The sequence below is a fragment of the Micromys minutus genome (assembly GCF_963924665.1).
Source record: "Micromys minutus genome assembly, chromosome: 6".
Lineage (NCBI taxonomy): Eukaryota > Metazoa > Chordata > Mammalia > Rodentia > Muridae > Micromys > Micromys minutus.
The window spans coordinates 62,575,254-62,597,325 of record NC_137975.1 but is presented as its reverse complement, the minus strand read 5'-3'; the positions used below and the strand labels follow the sequence as shown (position 1 = coordinate 62,597,325).

General features: G+C 43.6%; 1 protein-coding gene across 5 annotated transcripts in view; it reads right to left on the bottom strand.

The window, feature by feature from the left end:
• The window catches only part of DIP2C (disco interacting protein 2 homolog C), a 358,059-nt gene extending 351,430 nt beyond the window's left edge, over nucleotides 1–6,629 (bottom strand). For all 5 annotated transcript variants that reach the window (XM_080917646.1, XM_080917643.1, XM_080917645.1 and 2 more), the window contains exon 1: nucleotides 6,209–6,629. In XM_080917646.1, coding sequence (XP_080773772.1) covers nucleotides 6,209–6,293 — 85 coding nt within the window. In that variant the 5' untranslated portion in view covers nucleotides 6,294–6,629. The remainder of the gene's footprint in view (nucleotides 1–6,208) is intronic.
• Nucleotides 6,630–22,072: the final 15,443 nt, after the last annotated feature.

Here is a 22,072-nt window from a genome sequence, read left to right as displayed (position 1 = left end):
AACCCTCACACACACACACACACCACACGCACACACACACACAAATGACTAGTAATTTCAACTCAATTTTACAATTCAGTATCACAGCATTTCCGTACTTTCTTCCCCGACTAGATGCTGAGGACGCAAAAGGATATACAGAGTATGTATGCTAAGATGACTTTAAATAGTCATTCCTCTGGCATGCTGACTTGTAGATGTACCACCCGCCCCACACACACCAGCTGGGATTCCCAATTAGCGTCTCCTCTTTAAGAGCGCTATTTATCATCATCAGGAACAAATGGATGCAATTACTTCTTTTGAGATGTGACAAGATTTTGACCCTCAGCATAAAAGAACAGAGAGCACTGACAACAGGGGGTAACCTTTGTATAATAGACACACACACACACACACACACACACACACACACACACACACCACAGAAGAAGGAAAATTAAAGTCAGATATCTTAAAAGTAGAATACAGAAAGGGAAAAAGGAACAGAGGAAAAAAAGAACCAAACAAAAGATATTATTGATGTTACAAAAAAAGAAAAAAGAGATGTCCTCCTTCTCAGAATAACTATCAATGTGCACAAGTCAGTAATTGTATCTGTGCAACCAGAAGTTTGCTTTTTAAGGTGCTTTCTTTTAACATGAAGAACTAGAAATGATCTTATAACTAGAGTTTGAACAGGTGAGTCAGTTGATATATGTGACATCAAAGCTAAGATTATTCAATACATTCCTTTGCAATTCAAAAGAATGCTACAACTCATTCCACAAATCACTGCTTTATTAAGAAAATCAGTTCTAAATAAAGGGATAACCCTTGGAAAAGGCTGGGAGGAGGAAGACAAAAAGTGACTCATAACATCCAACAACATCTAGCCTCCAAACCAGAAGAGTCACATTTAAAACAAAATAGACAGATCTAAGAAGTGTGACCATGGCACTGCAAATATCTTAATAGTACCTGAAACAATCTTACAAATGTGAGGTGTGTGTGTGTGTGTGTGTGTGTGTGTGTGTTATCAATGTTATGGACATATTTTTTATTCATGTGAAGCATGCAAAATAGGTTTTATATGGTATTTTCATACATATCTATCCTTTATACCCTTCCAACATCCATGTTCTACCATGTCCTTTCTATCCCTCTCATTTCTCTCCCTGAAGTCCTCCTTATGCTTTTATGTCTCATATTTATGTATGTATATGTGAAAAGACAGAGATGACTCTGAAAGAAAACATCCTTCTGTACATTTGTTTTCAAGCAGAAATTGTTTTGCTTTGTTTCCTTCCAATGAAAAGAAGGTATGCAAAGTTTGGGTGGCAAAGGAGATACCCAATCTCTCCCTTCCGGACTCCCAAAGGTGGTCCCAGCACAGAAGCTGTGCAGAACTGTGTCTTCCTTGTTCTGTAGCAACAGAACACCTATGCAAAGCTCAAAGCCTGGGGAGAAAGGTAGGGGGCAAAATCTAGCCCTTGAATGAAATGTCTGGTGTGTTGTTCCAATAGAACAATGCACTCCCAAACCTTTAGGTGGCCACTACTTTAAGAGTCCACTCTTTTGTGACAGCAGTGGGCTAGTTACATGGGGCCTGTTTGAGTGCATTAAAAACAAAACAGTATTGATTCTTTGACCAATACAGAAAGACCTGACATTCGAGTAGACTTTTCACCGTTTTCCTGGAGCACTTTCATATACTGGGGAAAAAATGCTAAATCCGACTCTTTTGGAGCATAAGTAATAGCTGAAATAATCTTGTGTGTTAGTTAATAAAGCAGAGCATAAACTAAGCAACTTCCATTAGAGGAAGTCACAAAGATATTAGGAATGTGAGATACTAACAATTTAAAAGCAATGTTTTTTTTTTTAAACTTTCCCTTCTACAAAAGCTTTTCCCTTCTACAAAACCTCTTGCAGGTTACATCACAAGGTACTTTTCTTGAATTTTGTAAAAATAATAAGTCGATCCTAACCAGGCATAGGAGTGAACACCTAAAATCCTAGCTAGTGGAGACACTAAGACAGAATGGCTTATTCAAGACCAACCAGCCAGAGCAATATGATGAGATGCCATCTCATTTCATTTTATATATATAAACATGGGCTAGGAATGTTGGTTAGTTGGTAAGGTATTTGCCTAACAAACATGAAGCCCCATGTTTCAATCTCCAGCCACACAGAAACTGAGCACTGTGGTAAATGCGTGTAATCTCAACAACAGGAAGATCGGAAATTCAAGGTCATCCTTAATTGCCTAGGGAATTCATGACCAGGGACTCTCACTTTATGAGACCCTGTGTCAAAGCAAGCTAAAAGGAAAGCATAGAACGAAGCTTCTTTTTTCTCTAGCTCTTACAAGGCCAGTGAAGTATAGGCACAGCCCAGGAAACAAATGACCAGTTAACAAAGACCTCCTGACACATTAGTCAGTAACTAAATTGGATTATTTTTTTTTATATCTGATCTTAGCCAAAAAGGCTAACAAGCAATGATTTCTTTCTTTAATAAAACATCAGTCCGTTTTTATACCATGTCTTCTGTTTCCTCCTCTAATTTGTTTGACATTCCTGTATAAACTTTTTTCGTCAAGCCAAATACTGTTTAATCACATATTAATGAAATTGTGTCTAGATCCTTTAAAGCCAAAAAAAGAAAGAAACTGTATAATTCCAAAAGGATCGAATAGAGGGTTTTGTTGTCACTGTTGTTTGTTGCTGTTGTTTGCTCGTTTGCTTTAAAGAAGGAAAATAATCTAAGAAGCCAGCTCTGGCATGGCTTTTTCCCCAGCGCATGTTCAGACCCAAGTGTCTGAATAGTCCAAGATCCCTGGCCCCACACCAATGAACATCTCCACACACGTAGGCCCAGGGCTGTCTGAATCAATATAAGAAGCTGCACACTACACCTCCTGCAAAAACCTCCTGGGTTTTGCTGACAAGACTCTACAATAGCAAACAAAGCCCAGCTTCTCTCAGTGAAGGAAGCACTGGGCAGTGACAGAGGCCAGAAAAAGGGTGAAGGCACAACAAAGCAGGAAGGTTTTAAAAAAATCTGCAGCCAAGATGCCAATGTAAACTCCTTATCAAACAAACAATAACTCAATCAAATAAAAATAGCATCTATATATATATATATATATATATATATATATATATATATATATAAAATGGTCCAGATCTGAAGTGGACCAATATATAGAAATCTAAATAATATACAACTCATTTAGGCTAGTAGCTGATATAAAAAATTTAATAGTCTGGTCATTTGTTTCAACATGTGGTATGTGATTAAAATGAAATTTTCTTTCATTCTCCTCTTAGAAAATGAGCCCTGGAAGCTTCTCATATTTTCCTGTAACACTTTCTAATATTCTGATAGTTGAATAAATAAAATAATAACCAACTCTTCTGTTTGTTTTTTGAGACAGAGTCTTACTATGTAGCTCTGGCTGTCCTGAAACCTACTACACAAACTAGGCTGGCCTAGAATTCAGAGAGCTGCTTGCCTTCATCTCCTGCACACTGAGGTTAAAGGCATGTACAGGCAAGGAACTTAACTCTCTCCATACAGACTTTGGTGGAAGATACACTGGGAAAGCAATACAATGCAATAATTCAACATTAAAAGTAATCCTAAGTTTCCACTTTAAAACTGGATATGTTGGGATTTATTTTTTCCCAGTTAGGCAAGGTAAAGAGACACAGACATTCTTGATCTTTGACTCCTAGGTTTTATGCTAGAATAGCAGCAATACTAGAAAACAAGCTGATTCATCTTTTTCAGGAAAACAATCCTCTTGGTTACAAGACATGGGATTTCAAATGATCTTTTGTAAATCACAATCAAAACTCAACAATGACACAGCCATGTTTTATAATAAAGTCAACAGTGACACAGATAATAGATGGAGGTAGGGGAAGAGTGGGTTCCAAGGAGTAGCAGAGGCTGAATACAGTGACAAAGGCTTTGACTTTTTTTTCTTTTTTTTTTTTTTCTTTTTTTGTAATTCTTTCAGACCTCAACATAGCTCATACAAGAAAAAAGAAAATAGAGAAAGACTTCTTGAATACAAATCTTCATACACACCCCTCTAAGTCCACCCAGTCACCAAAAAACTCATTGAGTCCCTTAAGTTCTATACAGACACAGGTGCTCACAGGGAGTTGATGAGTAAGCAAGCTAAGTACACCTCATCTAAAGTGGTTTTCCATACTTCTCTGGGCAGCAAGGACCTAGCACTCTTCAAGAGTGAACGATGATGACAGGTGACTGCTGTTGCCTAAAAACAAAACAGACAGCTACTCTCAACAAGGGGAGGGCAGGGTATGTGGTTCCAGGAATTATGGGAGACTTTGAGAGAGTAAATGTGAATTGACTTCCTGGTAGGCAGGGAGACTCCAACCCTGCTGAAAGGGCTCAATGCTGGTGAGTTCAGATGGCTTCTCACTTTTCAAGCATGGGTAGATAGAGACACATCACATTAACATAATGCAGACAGAGCAGAGGGGCTCTGCTTTGAGTCAGAGCATAAATGGGAAGGGGTGCTGTAAATACAGGGTGCCGTTGGTAAAACAGAGCTGGCAAACTGAGGAAGACAGTCTATCTGAAGCCTGACAAAACTCAAATGTTTCCTCATAGCTACTTAATAGAATACACTGTCCCCACTGCATACCTCATCTTCCAGTTAAAATCCAATGAATGCAGCCCCGACTTTACTGCTTGTGGATCCTCTTAGGAAAGAGTGATGCTATTGCTTGTCATGTCTAGCTGATCAGAACAGAGGCAAGGAAGCACAGTCTGGGACACATCTTTTTACTTCCATTGGAGTTTCCCAGGGACTGCTCCCAAAACACCTTGGAGAACCCCAAATCTGGATTATTAAGAACATGTCCAATCTACAAGATTCTGATAACACAAGCAACACTACTGCCACCCGGTTTATACCCTTCTCCACCCTGAAAGTGTTAAAAGGGAAAACACAAAGCCAACGTCAGCTCCTCCCCATGATGAAAACTGGCACGAATGAATTTACGTTCTGGCTGCTGGCCCTTACAAACCGTTACAAAAAAAAAAAAAAAAAAGTTCACCATGCTGAACTGCTCCAATATTAATTCAAGAGGAGACGACGACAGCCCGTTTCCACAGCATTACACTGTTGTCTTCTCAAATGAGTGGGATGGCGGCTAAATACTTATTAAACACATTTTGGAACTTTAGTGAAGGAAGGGGGGGGGGGGAGAACCTACAAAACCCGAGCTGAAACTTATGACAGTTGAGCACATGATGTCCACCATAAAGAGCAAAGACGAAAGCGTATATAACACTCCGTGAAATCACAATAGCAGAGCAGCCGCAAAGTCTCAATATCTATCCGACGCGATGGGAATGAGGCATCCGACCTGGCCTGAGGGGGTAGGTTTTAGGGCTCTAACTCAACCAGCTCATCACAAACACGCCGGAACAATAGTACTACTATCTTCCTCCCGCTGACAGGACCGTGTGCCTGCAACCTCAGAGAGATCCAATCCCGAAGTCCACTGACAAGTTTCGCATTAAAATCAGGCCATTCAGAGGCTGTCCCCAAGCATGGAACGTGGTAGCAGCGCACCGCTGGTGCTGGTGGTGCTGCTGGTGATGGTGGTGGTGGTGGTGATGGTGGTGGTGGTGGTGGTGGTGGTGGTGCTGGGGCTGCTGCTGCTGTCGCTGTTGCTGCAGCTGCAGCTGCATCTGCATCAAGGACGCGGCGCCTCTCCATTAGGGAAGAGCGCACATCCCTACCAAGGCCATTCCCCGGCAGCCCTAAAGGTTGCTCCATCTTGCTTAGTAGCCTGGAGACCCCGGCCCAGGCGCAGCGCACAGGGGGCATCGCGGCTGCACCGCGCCAGCAGAGCCTGGAGGGCGGGGGCCGCGGCACGCACACGCGCGCGCGTGCACACACACACACACACACACACACACACACACACACACACACACACACACACACACCACACACAAGCACGCGCGCACACAAACACATGCACATACATGCACCCGCCCCGGGACCACCACTCGGGGCCAGGGTCAGGGCCCGGGGCTCCGCCATCCCCAGGCCCCGCGCGCGCCCTCCCCGGGGTGACAGCACGGCCCGGCCCGCGGGGCCCCGAGCGCGCGCCAGAGAAGCGGTGTCCGGGCCGGGCCGGGGCGCGGGGCTAAGAGGGATTGCTGTTACCTTCCGACAGCTCCAGCTCCAGCTCGGCCAGCCGGGCCCTCACCTCCAACGGCAGAGCCATGCCTTCCAGGCTGCGGTCCGCCATGCTCGCCGCAGACGCCCCCGCCCTGCCGGCCTCCTCTTTGTTCGCCGACGGAGGGCTCCTCAGCGGCCGCCGCTCGAACCCGGAGGAACCGCACCGAGGAGGCGGCGGCGGGCGGGCGGGAGCGGGAGGCCGGGCGGCGGCGGCGGGCAGGCGCGCGGGGATTTTCTCCTTAGCCTCCTCAGCCTCGTCAGTCTCCTCAGCGCCTCCTCAGTCTCCTCAGCGCCTCGTCAGCCTCCTCAGCGTCTCCTCAGCGCCTCCTCAGTGCCTCGTCAGTCGTCTCCTCAGCCTCCTCAGCGCGGCCCCGACCCCGGCGGTGGCCTCGCGCCCGGTGCTCTGCGCGCCTCCCCCAGCCGCGGGCTCCGGCCCCGCTCGGCCGGCACCGGATCACGGGCCCGCCCGCGGTCACGGCCACAGGACTCTCGAGCTGCTCCGCGGCCGCCCTGCCCCGGCGGGAGCGAGCGCCGCTGCGCGCGCACCGGGCAACAAGAGGGCGCGCGCAGAGGGTGGGAGCGCGCGGACGTGCCACGGCGGCGCGCGCTCAGGGGGGCGGGGCCTCCAGCGACCACTTCGAGAGCGCGCTCCTGGGACAATCCTGCGTTTGGCCCTGGGGGAAGTTGGGGGGGTCTTTCCAACCCCAAGACTTATGCTCCTCAAGACTCAAGGAGAAAAATAAAGAACGCATTCTGAAGGACACACTAGCCTACTTGTTAAAACTTTAAATGTTCTGGATCCTCGAGGACTGATTTTTTTTTAAATACTTTTAAGAGGAAATAATAATTAAAAAAAGAAAGTAAAACAGCATGAGCCGTAGATTGAGTACTAGGTTTGAAGTTTAAAAGCATGGATCTAGAACAGACCGGTATATGACCTTGAATCACACAATGTTTTGTCTAAACTTCATTTTCCCCATCCTTGGAAAAGTCACACAGTGTCCAGCCCTTCCTCAGACTGAGGAGTACCTTCAGCAAGTGTCTTTTCCCTCACACCCTATAATGCCATCTCCTCTTTTCTTCTACCTCTTGGGGATGTTTTCCACCTTTGGTCATTGCCTCTGATGGTATCAATGTCTATTCCGAATGGCTGATACGAAGTCTGACTATTTGGGGGCACTCTTGCATGGTCAGCTATCTCCCGAATAACCTCACCTAGCTGCCCCTGAAGCCCCAAACACCACAAAGCCAAAGGAAAAAAAAAAAAAAAAAAAAAAAAAAACAGCATCTCCTAACATTAAACATCTACCTGCTTATTAAAGTATTGTATTAATTCTTTGAGAATCTCATACAATGTATCCCTTAGCTCCTCCCAGATTCCTCCCCCTTTCTACTATTCCAATTTCATGTCTTTTATTATTATTACTTAATAACCTATGAACTCCAATTTGTTCTGTCCAAATATTCTGGGTGGTTGATCTCCTAGGAGCCACATTCTTATAGAAAGAGAAACAAATGACTCTCCCTCCCCCAAAAAGCCATCAACTGTTCATAGGGATAAGAGCTCATTAGCCCTCTCCCATGGCAGGCTAGAATGTTGACTGGCTTGAACCTGTGCAGGTAACCATGGCTACTGTGAGTTTGTGCATCCAGAGGTCTTGTCATGTCCAGAAGACAGTTTTGCTACAGTCTTCCTCAACCTCTGGCTCTTACAATCTTTCTACCCTGTCTTTCACTAAGCATTGGGAGTGGGGTTATAATACAGATGCCCTATTTGTGGCTGAGCACTCCCCTGACGTGTATTCTCTCCACTTTGATCAGTTGTGAGTTTCTGTGTCAACCGCTACACAAAGAAACTCCGTAGACGAGGTCGGAAGGCTGCACTAGTCTGTGGGTAGAGAGACAAAAATGTAGAGGGCAGTTTGATGCCTCGTCTGTTTAGCGGAGTAGTAATAGTAGGTTAGGTTCACTCCTGGAGCCTGTGATCTCCCCCGCCAGATTTGCTGTGGCAGGTATATGTTTCCTCCTGTGAGGCAGGTCTGAAATCCAAACAGACAGCAGCAGTGAAAGCATATGACCTTGATCTTCACACATAGCATTAATACCATGCAGGTTATTGTTGCAGGGTTAAGATTGTTACACACACACACACACACACACACACACACACACACACACGAACATCTACAGTCTGCATAGCATCTTCTGGTACCATGCAAGACAGCCAGCAAAGAAGAAACTTCCTGAACAGCACTGATGGATTCCATTGTCTCCCATGAACAATGAGTGTGGTGCCTTCAGCACTAGAATCTAACCCATCATCCTCCTGCTTTTATTGGCTACTGGCATCTTCCCAATTATCTAAGCTAAAGTCACCCTGATTCTCTATCTTCTTTGGTCTTCACATAGCTTTTGCTTCTTGGTCCCCTCAAACCTATCCCACAAAAATGCTGATCATCTGTATCCTTCCTGTGCCTGCAAACGTTGTTTCTAGTCCCCCCGCACTTCCTCCTGCCTGGAATATTCTAAAGACTATTGATATGATACACCCAATAATGAGACCCCACAATTGTAATCACTCCCCTTTCAACAGTACTTCAGTGCATTTTTTTTATGGAACTCAAGCGAACTTCTTAGCTTTGGACTAGTGGACCCTCACCAACTGCTCCAACCTTCAGCCTAGTGTTACCTGCCCACCCCCCCCCCAACAGGTTCTTGAAGAAATGATAGCTAATCTTCAGCATCCTTGCTAATTGTACATCAGTCTGTTTGAGGCAGGACCTCATGTATTCAAGGCTGGCCTCCAACTTACTATGTAACTAAAGATGGTTTGCATCCTGCTGCCTGGTTTATGCAATACTAGGGATCAATCCCAGGGTTAAACCAACACTCTAAAGCCAAAGGACATCCCAGCCCCAAAACGAGCATCTTTCTTCCTAATGTTCTTCATTGTGTTTATGTTGGGTTTTATGTATAGAAGTCAGAAGAGCATGTTAGATCTTCTGGAAGTTCCAGATAGCTTGAACTGCCACGTGGTGCTTGCAATGGAATCAGCATCCTCTAGAAGAGCAAGTGCTCTTAACTGCTGAGCCATCTCATCTTGACCTTGTCTGCTCAGAATTTCCCTTAATGTCAACTCTCTTCTCCCTTACTGTGTTCCCATCACTCTGACCTCATCCAATTTGACCTTCAGTTAATCTGGCTTTTTTTTAAAGAGTTATTTATTTTATGTTTACAAGTACACTGTCTCTGTCTTCAGACACACCAGTAGAGAGCATTGGATCTCATTACAGATGGTTCTGGGCCACCATGTGGTTGCTGGGATTTGAACTCAGGACCTCTGGAAGGGCAGTCAGTGCTCTTAACCTCTGAGCCATCTCTCCAGCCCCCTTCAGTTGATCTTAATCTTTAGCCTGTGGGTAGATTCCTTGAAGACAGGGAACAAGCCTATTCACCCCCTGTAAATCCCATTTCATTTGACAAGTGTTGTCTTCTTATGAAGATGTGCTTCTCAGTAGAGAACTATGGGAGAGAAATAAGCCACTAGCAATGATGAACTTGGAAGCTGTGAGCCCCAGACCACTGGTTCTTTTGGTTCTATGCTGTGTCCTATCCTGTGATGTATGTCCTTTGGTTTGGTGTGTACTCAAGAACATATGAAAATACAGTAGATACTGCTGGCTGGCAGAATGTTGGCCCACATTCTTTACACTATGATCAATCCAACCACCAAGGTCTCATACCACTTTCCATGTTATAGATGAAAAACCTTCAGAAAATAAAACAATAAAATCAGGACTGAAACCCTAGCCTTCAGTCCCAGAATGCTTTGTCTGGACTTTTTTTTTCTTACTTGTCTTTTGTGTGTGTGTGTGTGTGTGTGTGTGTATGTGTGTGTGTGTGTGTTTTTCCAATTTTGGATTGTTGTGTATGTGTTTCTCATGCTTATCCTTTGTTTCTTCCCTTTGTTTATGTGCTTGTTTGTTTGCCTATTCATTTTCTAAAGAAAAAAGGCGTGGAGTTGAATGGCTGGGGATGTGGGAAGGATGTGGGAAGAAATGAGAGAGAGAAACCCATGATCAGAATAGACTGTATGAAAAGATCTATTTTTAATTAAAATAAATGAACACAATAATAGCATCCTAAAGTTATAAGATAAAGTTCAGCAGCTATCATTGTCTGCACAAGAAAAGGACAAGAATAAGCCAGTCACCACACTAGCATGGAATAAGCCAGTCACCACACTAACATGGAATAAGAAGGTTTAATGAGTCCCACCCTTAGCTGAGAAGCTATGGACCCCTGATGGCTTCTGAGAAAAAGATGGTAAATTTTCTTTAAAGCCGTGGTTTAACCCATACTCCATTGGATAGCCTCGTAGCAATGAGAATATGGGCAGAACAATTTGATCTTTATGGGTAGCTCAATTTTTAAAAAGAAAGAACGAACAACAAAAATAACAAAGAAAAAAGTTGAGGAATGAGGGTATGGGGATGGATCTGAGAGGAATTGGAATCAAATAATGATAAAAATATCTTGTACAAAATTTTCAAAGAATTAATAAAAATGTTTATTAATATTTTTAAGAAGTATCCTAGTCTCTAAAGTTGAAAGTCCTGGGTTCATTTTACATTCCATTTACATTTACAGTAAATGGTACCAAGTAAATTTAAGACAGAATGATGTCAAGATAAAGGTATATATTCTACTTTTAGGAATTATGCCAGTCAGGCTGGAAAAATGGCTCAGTAGGTAAAGTTGTTTGCCATCAAGCCTGACAGTCTGATTCTGACTCCTGAGATCGCATGGTAGAAAAAGAAAACTCACTTCCAGCAACAAACAAACACACACACACACACACACACACACACACACACACACACACACACCTTTAAGAACTGTATAGGTCATGATTTATTTGTGAATGTTGATCTCAAAGAAATCTTGTATTTGCCATTAAATACGTAGGTTGGATAGCTAGGCTTGGAGCTGACAGGTCTTCATTTCAGCAGGCCTTTGACTAACTACAAAATACAGTGAAGAGGGTGTGTGCTCTTGGCTCTTAACAGTGTTTTCAATAACACGATACTCGATTTTATCAGGAAATTCTACCATTTCCTCAAAGCTATGATGTCAAAAAACCAAACTCACCTTACCCACTGGCCTTCTACCCCGGCTCATTATTTCTGATAATAACATTCCTTTCTCTTACGTACCCCTTCTCATGCCAGAGACCAGGTTTCAGTAGCCTCTGCCCATGCTACTTTTCTCACGGATCTTCTCCTCCCCTTCTGCCTTGTGGATACAGCTCAAACCAGGCCTGGGTTGAGAGGTAGAAAGAAGACTGAAGATAAGAATGAAGGGAAGAGAGAAGGCAGGAGAGACACAGAGAACCATCGCAGATTACAGAGCAGAGACAGGAGCCTATTCAATCTGGTATTTACAAAAACATCTGCTGTTCTCTCCTGTACATCTGTGTTCAGCTGCAGAATTTTCCATGGTCATGAGGAGCAAACCCCAACCGCTTGTGTCTATGTTTCACTAACATCCCTTCATCTTCTCCGACCAGGTCTCCAACCCGTGCCATAGCCACGTGTGAAATTTTATACAGTGACTCTCGGCACATTAATATGCATCTATAGCTCCAGCTACTGAGAGGCTGAGGCAGGAAGACCTTTGACTAAAATATCTGTGGCCAGCATGGGCACTCCCACCTTAAATTCCAGCACGTGGGAGGCAGAGGAAGGCAGATCTCTGAATTCAAGGCTAGTTTGTTCTACACAGTGAAGTCCAGGATAGTCAGAGCTACATAGTAAGACGCTGTCTCAAAACAAGCCAAGGTTTGAGGTCAATATAACAAAACCCTGCCTTCTAACATTTCTCCCCCAAACAAATACCACTCCTTCCATGAAGCCAAGCCTAATGTCACCTCTGGAATTACACACCTCTTTATCTACCTGTTCTCTCTGGGATTTGTAATTAATAGGTGTGTCTTATCTGACAGCTAACTTATCTACAACCCCAGCATTGGGTTGAATGGCAGAACAAGAAACATATTGTTTCTCAAAGAGTATTCCTGCCCTGGGACAAGAAAGAAAGCCTGTCTGTGTCATCATATCCCCTTCCACTCATGTTCAACCTCACAGAATGCATAACTTTGTGTATATGCTACACATACAAACACACACACACACACATATATACACACACACATGTGTGTTTACAAGTACAAAAGACTGGTTCAAATGTGTATCAAGGCCTACATCGAGTAGCTGAACTGGTATTGGTGAGGATGACTAGAATAGATTCACAGGTCTATGGGCTCAAAAACTCTGCCCAAAGCCCCAACACTTCCCTCTGGGTCCAGAGTCACATGTTTGGACTCTGATAAGCTACCTTCAGTAAACCGATGCAGAGCTCTATGAGTTTTACTAAGGAAATGCCTCCCCAACCCTCAGCATATTTTTATTGGTTTTTGAGACAATGTCTTCACAGCTCAACATAGTCTCCAACTTGCTGTTTACCTGAGGATGACTGGAGCTCCTGATGCTCCTTCCAAGGCCTGGAGTTACAGACATGTTCCACCATACCCTTGTATGCAGGGCTGGGGACTTAGCCTGATACATGCTAAGCAGGCACTCCATCAACTGAGCTACATCCCTAGCATTATCAGACTCACTACAACATGGAGATCAGAGGACAGACCCATGGAGGTTGGTTGGTGGGTCCTCGGGATGGAACTCGGGACATTAGGTGTAGTAGCAAGTACCATTGATCACCAAGTCATCCCATTGATTTGTACCAGCACTTATTAATACAGTAGAGTGATTTACATTATCCAAGAAATCAACCTCTCTGAAATGAAGGCCAGGAGACCTGGGACATGAGACAAGGTTCAGAGCATTTAAATAGCAGGGAAGAAGGAAGGACGCTAGCCTCCCCATCAAGGATGCAGGCTCAGGAACAGGAAGTAAGGACTACATTTACTAAAGAGACAGTAATATGCACCATTGTAAGCTATCTTTGCTACTCAGAAGTTTTGCCCAGACACATCCTCGATGCAGTGTTTGCCTTTCTATGAAGGGGCAGCTACAAATATCAAAATAATAATGAATTAATCATCAAACCAGCTAGCATAAAATACTTCTTTCCATACCTTAGCTACTAATAGGCCACCATTCATCTATCTATCAAGACTAAACCTCCATTTGTTGTTGTTGTTGTAAGTTTCAAACCTATTCTGTTGAGGTAACTACCTAACCTCTAACTGGATTCATTTCAGCAAATCTGGGGTGTAAGTGAGGAGTGATGAAATTTGTTAAATCAGGGTATGTTAGAGGTAACAGTGCTGGCCAGAGAGGATTTATTTATTCAGGAGATCACTAACAGAAATGAAAACAAAGACTCAGAGTAACCGCTCCCCTTGCAGAAAGGTGTCCCGAACTATACCCCGACTTTCTAAGTCTTACTGCTGTTCCTATGATAAAATACCATGACCAAGGCAACTTACAGAAGACTTGGTTTGATTGGTTTATGGTTCTAGAGGGAGATTCATGGTTCTAGAGAGACATGGCAGCAAGCAAGGCAGCAGAAGCAGGGAGCTGAGAGACCATATTTGTAGCCATAAACACAAAGTAGAGAGAGCTAACTGAAAGTGGGAAAGGCCATATGCCCTACAGCCCACCCCTAAAGACAGTTCTTCCAACAAGGCCCCACCTCCTCCCCACACAGTGCTACCAACTGGGGACCAGGTGTTCAAATACTGGAGCCTCTGAGGTACATTTCTCATTCAAACCACCACACAGTATGAGATGATTTCAATCTTTATCAAGGTAATAAAGAATTTATTCATTTTTGTGTTTTTTCTCTCCATGTCCAGATTTTGTGACTTTTTCCCCCACCCTGCAAGATTCTTGGGAAGAGTTGGATGTAAACTACTGTTTTGGGGGCACTGAAGATACTTGAGTAGTAAGTCCTGTGGAGGGGGATGGTATATTGCCCTGTGGTTGCAGGATCTTCCTAAAATGCAATATCCATGCAGAACTATGCCTGGGAACTCATAGTTTGCTTAGGGTTCCACCATATCTTAACATATTGTCAAAAGTGGGTTCAGGCAGGCTTGAAGACATGACAGATGTGTCACAAAGTTTGAGTTTAATTAATTGTAATTTAGAAAACAGCTGGAGATGCTTGAAAAAAACTGTACATTTCAAGATCATTACTGTTGTTGTCACATTTCCACAGCATAGACAGACAGACAAATAGATAGATGGATAGAGAGATGGATGGATGGATGGAAGGATGGATGGAAGGATGGATGGATCAATGGGTGGATGGATGGATGGATCAATGGGTGGATGGATGGATGACAAATAGATATAAACATTATATCATATACTGAATAACATGGCTGTAACCAAGTTCAGAGACTTCTGTGTGCATTTCTGTTCCTGATTTTATTACTGCTTTCTTCCAGAAACAGCAAACCATCTGTGATAGTTAATTTTCTTTGTCAACTTGACTGGAGACACATGTGTCTGGGGGACTATTTTTTTTTTAGAGAGGTGTAGCTGAGGAAGAAAAGTTCACCCTAATGTAGATGACATTATCCTTTGTCATAGGGTCCCAGATTGCACTAGAAGCGGTAAGGAGAACGCTAGCCTAACACCTGTGTTCATCTCTCTGATTCCTGACTGGAGATGCAATGTGAGCACCTGCCTCACCCTCCTGCCTGCTGCCATGCTTTCTCCAGCATGATGGATTGTGCCTTCAAACTGGGAGCCAGAGTAAGCTCTTCTTTAAGCTGTTTCTTCCAGGTGTTTCTGTCATAACAATCGGGCAGTAACTAATGTACCATTCAGTCCATTTACCTAAGAGCAGTTGCAGTAGCAAAGGGAAAGAAACCACGAATAATTCCATAGAGTCTGAAACTACATTGATTTGCTTTTTCACGCCAATGATGCAAATACTGAGAATTCAACTGCCAGTCAAAGATGTTTTCATGGAAAAGCAAGTTGTGAATGTGTGTCCTGGGCAAACCGCCTAAACGTTTCATTGTATATGTTTTCACACATTGGAGTACAATTATCAATGAGGTAATTATTTCTGATATTTTAGATAATTTGGTGGATTCTAAACCACTTCTGCTAATGGTGCTGTGGCTAACACAAAGTAACAAATTATGTGAACATTATTCATGTTTGGTGTTAGACTGTATAAATTTTCTGCAGCATATTTCCTTTGCCAGTTGTGATTGATTAATGCCTGATAATTAAACCATTGTCCAAATTGGCATTCCCAGAATTTGTATCTGCAAATGGCTGAGACAAACAACACAAGGACTTTTGAAGTAGAAGGAGAGGAAGTTGAGAACTAAAATTTTGCCACTGAAAATCCACGGTGGGGAACTGGATGTGGTGGCACACCACTTTCATTCTACTAATTGATTGGCTAGAAAAGGCAGATCTCTACGAGTTCGGGGCCGGACTGGTTTTAATGGTGGGCTATGCATTGAGACTCTACCTCAGAAAAGAGAAAGCATAAGGGGTGGGGAGAGAAAAAAAGGAAAGAAGGAAGGGAGGGAGGGAGGGAGTGAGGGAGGAAGGGAGAGAGGGAAGGAAAGAAATCCACAGTAGGGCCAGAAGAATGGCTCATTGGATAAAGCCTCTCCAGTGTAGGTGTGACGGTTTTAGCTTGGATTCTTAGCACCCACATGCACCTGTGATCCCATCAACTGCTGCAGTGAGATGGGGTGGGGCAGGGGAGTGAGAACAGGAGAATCTCTGGAAAGTTTTGAGGCAAACCAAAGAGACCCTGTCACAAGGTGAAGACTGACGACTGGAACTGTGGTTGTCCTCTGATGCCCATACACATTGTCATGGAATGCACATGCTTACCCTCACACACATGAACATGAATACACAAATCTACAGCCGAGTAGGCTGGAGATGGAGTTCAGTGGTTCAGCCTTTGCCTAGCTAGCAGACGAGTGGCTCTAAGTTCTATTCCCAGCACTATCATGAAAAAAGTCCACATAGTACAAAGTGGTCATAAAAAGAATATTTTAAGGGCTAGAGAGATGGCTCAGTGGTTAAGAGCAGTGACTGCCCTTCCAGAGGTCCTGAGTTCAAATCCCAGCAACCACATGGTGGCTCACAACCATCTGATGCCCTTTTCTGGTGTGTCTGAAGACAGCTACAGTATACTTATATAGTTATTTATTAATAAATGTTTAAATGATATTTTAAAATTGACCTCATTCCTTCAAAATGCAAAACAAACAAATGTACACGTGGAACCAAGGACACTCCTAAATGGCTTCTACTCTGCCAAGTAGAACTGACCACAAAGCTCACAGCAGTGAAAGTGCATTGGAACTGTGCTTCTGTGAGGCCAAGAGCAATATTTTTCAGTGGTTCCGTGCTATCTCATTCCTGCACTCCGTAAAACAGCTAGAGTTGTATAAATAATGGGGTGACACCCCCCTATTATTTATATGAGAACATGCTCATCTAAGAACATCCAGGGGACTCAGGCCTTCCCAACTATCACCCAGCCAAACAAGAAAATGAAACTAATCTTTTGACAATGGGAAATAGGCAGAGAGTGTGAGATACTTGGAATCAAATTCCAGTCTGTGTAGACATTTCATCTAACAGGTACCAACCAGTCCATGCCAGATTCCAAGTGGGCCAGTAGAGGAGGGTGATGGTTCAGGTTGGGTCACCAAGAATCAGATCAAGGTTCTGAGTGTGTAGTATGGGTCTTGTTGACTCTGCTCTCACAGGAAGAACAAGAGAGACATGCTTATATCAGAACAGGGAAGGAGAAAGAACACATAACCATGGCTTCATCCAAACACCAAGCATATAGCTCAAGAGCATCAGCGCACAGAGCGATCTAGGCAGGTGGTCAGCCCTATGCTGTGGAACAGTTGCTCATTACCTGTAGTGGTGGAGAGGATGGGGAGCACCGAGGGGGGAAACATACTTGTGTTAAAGATTCTACAGGACTGGTTAACTGATTAGATAAAAAATGTCATGACCGTGAGAGTTTAAATGGTACAAATAGGACCCAAAATGTCTTGATTTCCATTGCCTGTTATAATAACCAACCATCCTTTGCTTGCTTTCTTCTGACCTAATAACCTCTCCCCTGTCAGATAAAACCCATGGAATATCAGAAATGAAAGCTGGACTTAAGTGACTGAGCATTGTGGGGGTGGGGTGTTTATTTCGTATTTATTCGCTTTATATCCAACCAGGACAAAGAGTTGTTTAAAGGATTTCACTTATTTTGCATGCACTCATGATGAGTTTTAGACAGTGTTCATATGTGTCCAACGTTTTACAAAGTCATTAGTATAAACCAGTCTGATTCCATCTAGATCGGTTCCTAACCTGTTTATGTAGGGCCTGAAGCCCAGGCACAAGGCCAAGGATGGTTAATATTCTTTATCAACTTGAAAGAATCTAGAATTGCCACAAAACACACCTCTACATGTGTTGGTCAGTCTTACCAGAAAGCTTTTTTTTTAACCTATTTATTTTATATCCTGTTCACTGTCCCCCTCCCTGTCACCCCCTCCCACAACCCTTCCCCTGATCCTCCTCCCCTTCTCTGAGTGGGTGGGAGCCCCTAGGCATCCCCCAACCATCACACATCAAGTCTCTGTGAGGCTAGGCACATCCTCTCCCACTGAGGCCAGACAAGGCAGCCCAGTTAGTAGAACATATCCCATGGACAGGCAACAGCTTTGGGATGGCTCCCATTCCAGTTGTCTGGGACACACATGAAGACCAAGCTGCACATCTGCTACATATGTGTGAGGGGCCTAGGTCTAGCCCATTTATGTTCTTTTGGTAGTTTCAGTGTATGATAGGAGAAAATCCCAACTTTTGGCCTTTTACCTAATACCAGTGTTAAGAACGCAGTCTCCTTGAGGATCTGGCCTAAGATGGGGTCAAAAAATGGTCATGCATGATAGCAGCTTCCTGGTAGCTGGCTCCAATGTGAGAAACTCAGGGCATCTACCTAGTTAGAACAACTCTCATGGCATCCATTGTGTGTGCGTGCACATGAATTTGTGCATGTGCATGTATGTGCAGTACATGTGAGGACGTGTATATACATACCTAGGCATGCATGTATGTGGAAACAGATGTCAATGTCAGGTGGCTTCTTCCTCAATTGATCTCCGCCTTACTTTTTGAGACAAGATCTCCTGCTCATCCTGGAACTCACAGACTAGCCTAGATTGGCTGACCACCAAGCGCTAGGAAGCCTCTTGTTTCCAGTTCTAGGACATAGATACCAAGTGCATGCAACCAGCTTTTGACATGGGCACATGGTCCTTATGCTTATTCAACAAGTACTTTACCAACTAAGCCATCCCCCCAGCCTTTGAGCATCCTCTTTTCCAGAGTTAGTAGCTTTATCAAGGGCTTCACTAGCTTTTGTAGTGTCAATAGAACCCAGAAAGCAAAACATATGCACGTAAACTACCGAAGAATAAAGCAGAATTAATAACTGTCATATGAATAATGTGTCTCTGGGGGAGGTCAAAAATAAGGAAGGTGATATAGAAAATTTGTTAACTTTGAGCTATTGCTTTGATTTCTGAACCACATTTGTGACTTCAAGAAATCTACTATAAGCTTTTTCATAGTAAAGTAGTGCTCCCCCACCTCTGTCTCTCTCTCTCTCGCTCTCTCCCTCTCTCTCTCTCTCTCTCTCTCTCTCTCTCTCTCTCTCTCTCTCTCTCTCTGTGTGTGTGTGTGTGTGTGTCTCCCTCTCTCTCCCTCTCTCTCCCTCTCTCTCCCTCTCTCTCCCTCTCTCTCTCTCTCTCTCTCTCTCTCTCTCTCTCTCTCTCTCTCTCTCTGTGTCTCTCTCTCTGTCTCTCTCTCTGTCTCTCTCTCTCCCTCTCTCTCTCTTTCTCTGTCTCTCTCTCATCATCCACCTTTCATAAAACTTTAGACAAAAAGTCTCTTAAGAGCAAGGAGGACCAGAGTTTAGATCCCAGCATCCATAAAGTGAGCTGGGCACCACAAGCCTGAGTAAAACCCCAGCTCCAAACTAGAGGATCACTACGGTTTACAGACTTCCAGCCTATCCGGGAAAACTTCAGCGCAGGTTCAGGGAGAGACCTTGTCTTAAAGGACTATGTGGAAAGTTATAGTTGAGGCCTCCATGCACATCTGTGGAAGCACGTACCCACATACACAGGTGAGTATACATTCACAGACATGTATGCATACGTGTAAATTAATTAATTAACTAACTAATAAAGCTTAAAAAAAGTTAGCAACTAAAGAGAAGATAAGATAAAACAACGGGGGTTAAAGATCCAGAGAAACAAAAGCATGTGCACCATTTACATTTCCAAAGAGCAGTATCTTTCAGAAAGGAAGAATCCTACCAAAACAGCACAGGACTCTGATGGAGCAGAACCCAAATCAGACAGAAATGGGGTCAAATGAAAGGGATGATTTTTAAGATGTATTATATTAAACGAAGTATTTTAAAAAAAAAAAAAACAAAGAAGCATAATGCTGCTTTTAAATGCTGGCGTGAAAATTAGATGTGGTGGTAAACTCCCCAGTGCTGCCACACCAGAGTGCCACACATTGGTGGTTTTAAATATTGTCTTGTTCTGGGAGTGAAAAACCTGAGCCAAGATGTCAGCAAAACTGTATTCTCCGACATCAGGTGGGGCAATTCTTGATTTTCTCAGCTTTTGGCAATTTTGTAAATTTCTTGAAGTTGGTTTTTGTTTTGATTTTGTTTGTTTGTTTGTCTCTGTCTCTGTTTCTGTCTATCTCTCTGTCTCTGTCTGTCTGTCTGTTCGTCCCCCTCTCTCTCTAGTCTCTCAGAGACCAACTTTGAGAATCATTCCTGGAAACACTGTCTTTTTTGACAAGACTTCTTACTGTGCTGTAACTCACCAATTCAGCTATACTAGCTGGCCAGCAAGTCTTAGGGATCTGTCTGTCTGTGTGTCTGAGCCAGGCTCCCTAGCACTGGTGTTTGGTGTTACAAGAGCTCACCAGCACACCTGGCTTATATATATACACACACATTTTGTTTGTTGTGGATTTGGTCTAGGACTTGTATTATTTTAATTGGGTCCCCAAAATTGTATGAGAGTGTGCATGCTGCACATAAGATGCTGAGGGTTCCTGCCCCCAGTTAATTTTGATTGGTAAATAAAGTTGCCAGCAGCTAATGGCTGGGCAGAGAGACAGGGGCAGGACTTTTAGGATTCCTGAGCAAGGAACCAAGGTGTATGTGTGTGTGTGTGTGTGTGTGTGAGAGAGAGAGAGAGAGAGAGAGAGAGAGAGAGAGAGAGAGAGAGAGAGAGTGAGTGAGAACACCAGCCGCAATTCTGTGAAAGGAGTATGCCATGCCTGGGAAGGCAGGCCAGAAGACAGCTAACATGGAAGAGCCAGGGAAGAGAGGCCCCAGCCTGCCCACCCCCTACTGGGTCTACGGCAACAATGATGGAATATAGATTTTTTGTTTTGTTTGTTTTGTTTTTTATTTAAAGATTTGTTTATTTTATGTATATAAGTACACTGTTGCTGTCTTCAGACATAGCAGAAGAGGGCATCAGATCCCATTACAGATGGTTGTGAGCCCCCATGTGGTTGCTGGAAATTGAACTCAGGACCTCTGGAAGAGCAGTCAGTGCTCTAACCACTGAGCCATCTCTCCAGCCCGAAATATAGATTTGAGTAAGTGATAACTCGGGAATATTGAAGGGGAGGTATTAGCCGAATGGAGGTTTGGGAGTGGCAGAGACATGGAGCAGTTTAAGGCATATTAAAATATAAGGCTGTGTGTGTGTGTGTGTGTGTGTGTGTGTGTGTGTGTGTGTGTTCCAGTTTCTTCTTTCTGTCTCTCTCTCTCTGTTATGTGCCTTTCCATGTCGTCTCTCTCTGTCTCTGTCTTTCTGTCTATGTATGTCTCCGTGTGTGTGTGTGTGTGTGTGTGTGTGTGTGTGTGAGAGAGAGAGAGAGAGAGAGAGAGAGAGAGAGAGAGAGAGAGAGAGAGAGAGAGAGAACTCTGTGATCAAACTCATATCCTCATGTGTACATGGTAAGTTGTTTACTGACAGACGGTCTCTTCAGCCCATCTCTCTGTGTTTCTAGCTTGTGGAAGCATCCCTCCAAACTCTGACAACTTTATACTGTCTTTCCTCCATCAGTGAATTTTTTGAAGGACTGAGAATCAAAACTGAGACTTTCTATATTGTAAGAAAGTAATATATAATCACTGAGCTTCACCCCAAGATCACAGTACATTTTTTGCCTGATTTGATCATTTGCAACAGTCTCTGTGTAACCCCAGCTGGCCTGAAACTCATTATACAGAACAGGTTGAGCACAAACTCAGATCTTCCTGGATTTGCTTTCAGGTTCAGGGATTCAAGGCATGTGCTTCCATGCCTGCCCTACAATGTGGCTTTTATTGGTAAGTGGTTCATAGATATCCAGGTAAATCAACTTCTTGGTCCTGGTCCCTGAATAGTCCACAACATGGAAAGGTCCTCTTTTGCAAGCCTGCATCTTACCAACAGACAGAATTTGTGTCTCATACACATCACCACCCCAAAGGGGAAGAAGAGACGGCATTATCTGTGTCTGCCCACTTTCTTCTTTGTTCCCACTCATTAGGTAAGTTGCTTCACATTTTCTGAGATAGAGTATCTTTGTATGTGTGCATATGTTTATAAATAAATTAATTATTTAAAAGGATTAAAATACTACATGCATGCAGCTTCCTGTATGTGGAAGAAAGCAAGAGGCATCAGGAGATATCTTCTTAGAAAAAAAAATGAGACAATTAGAA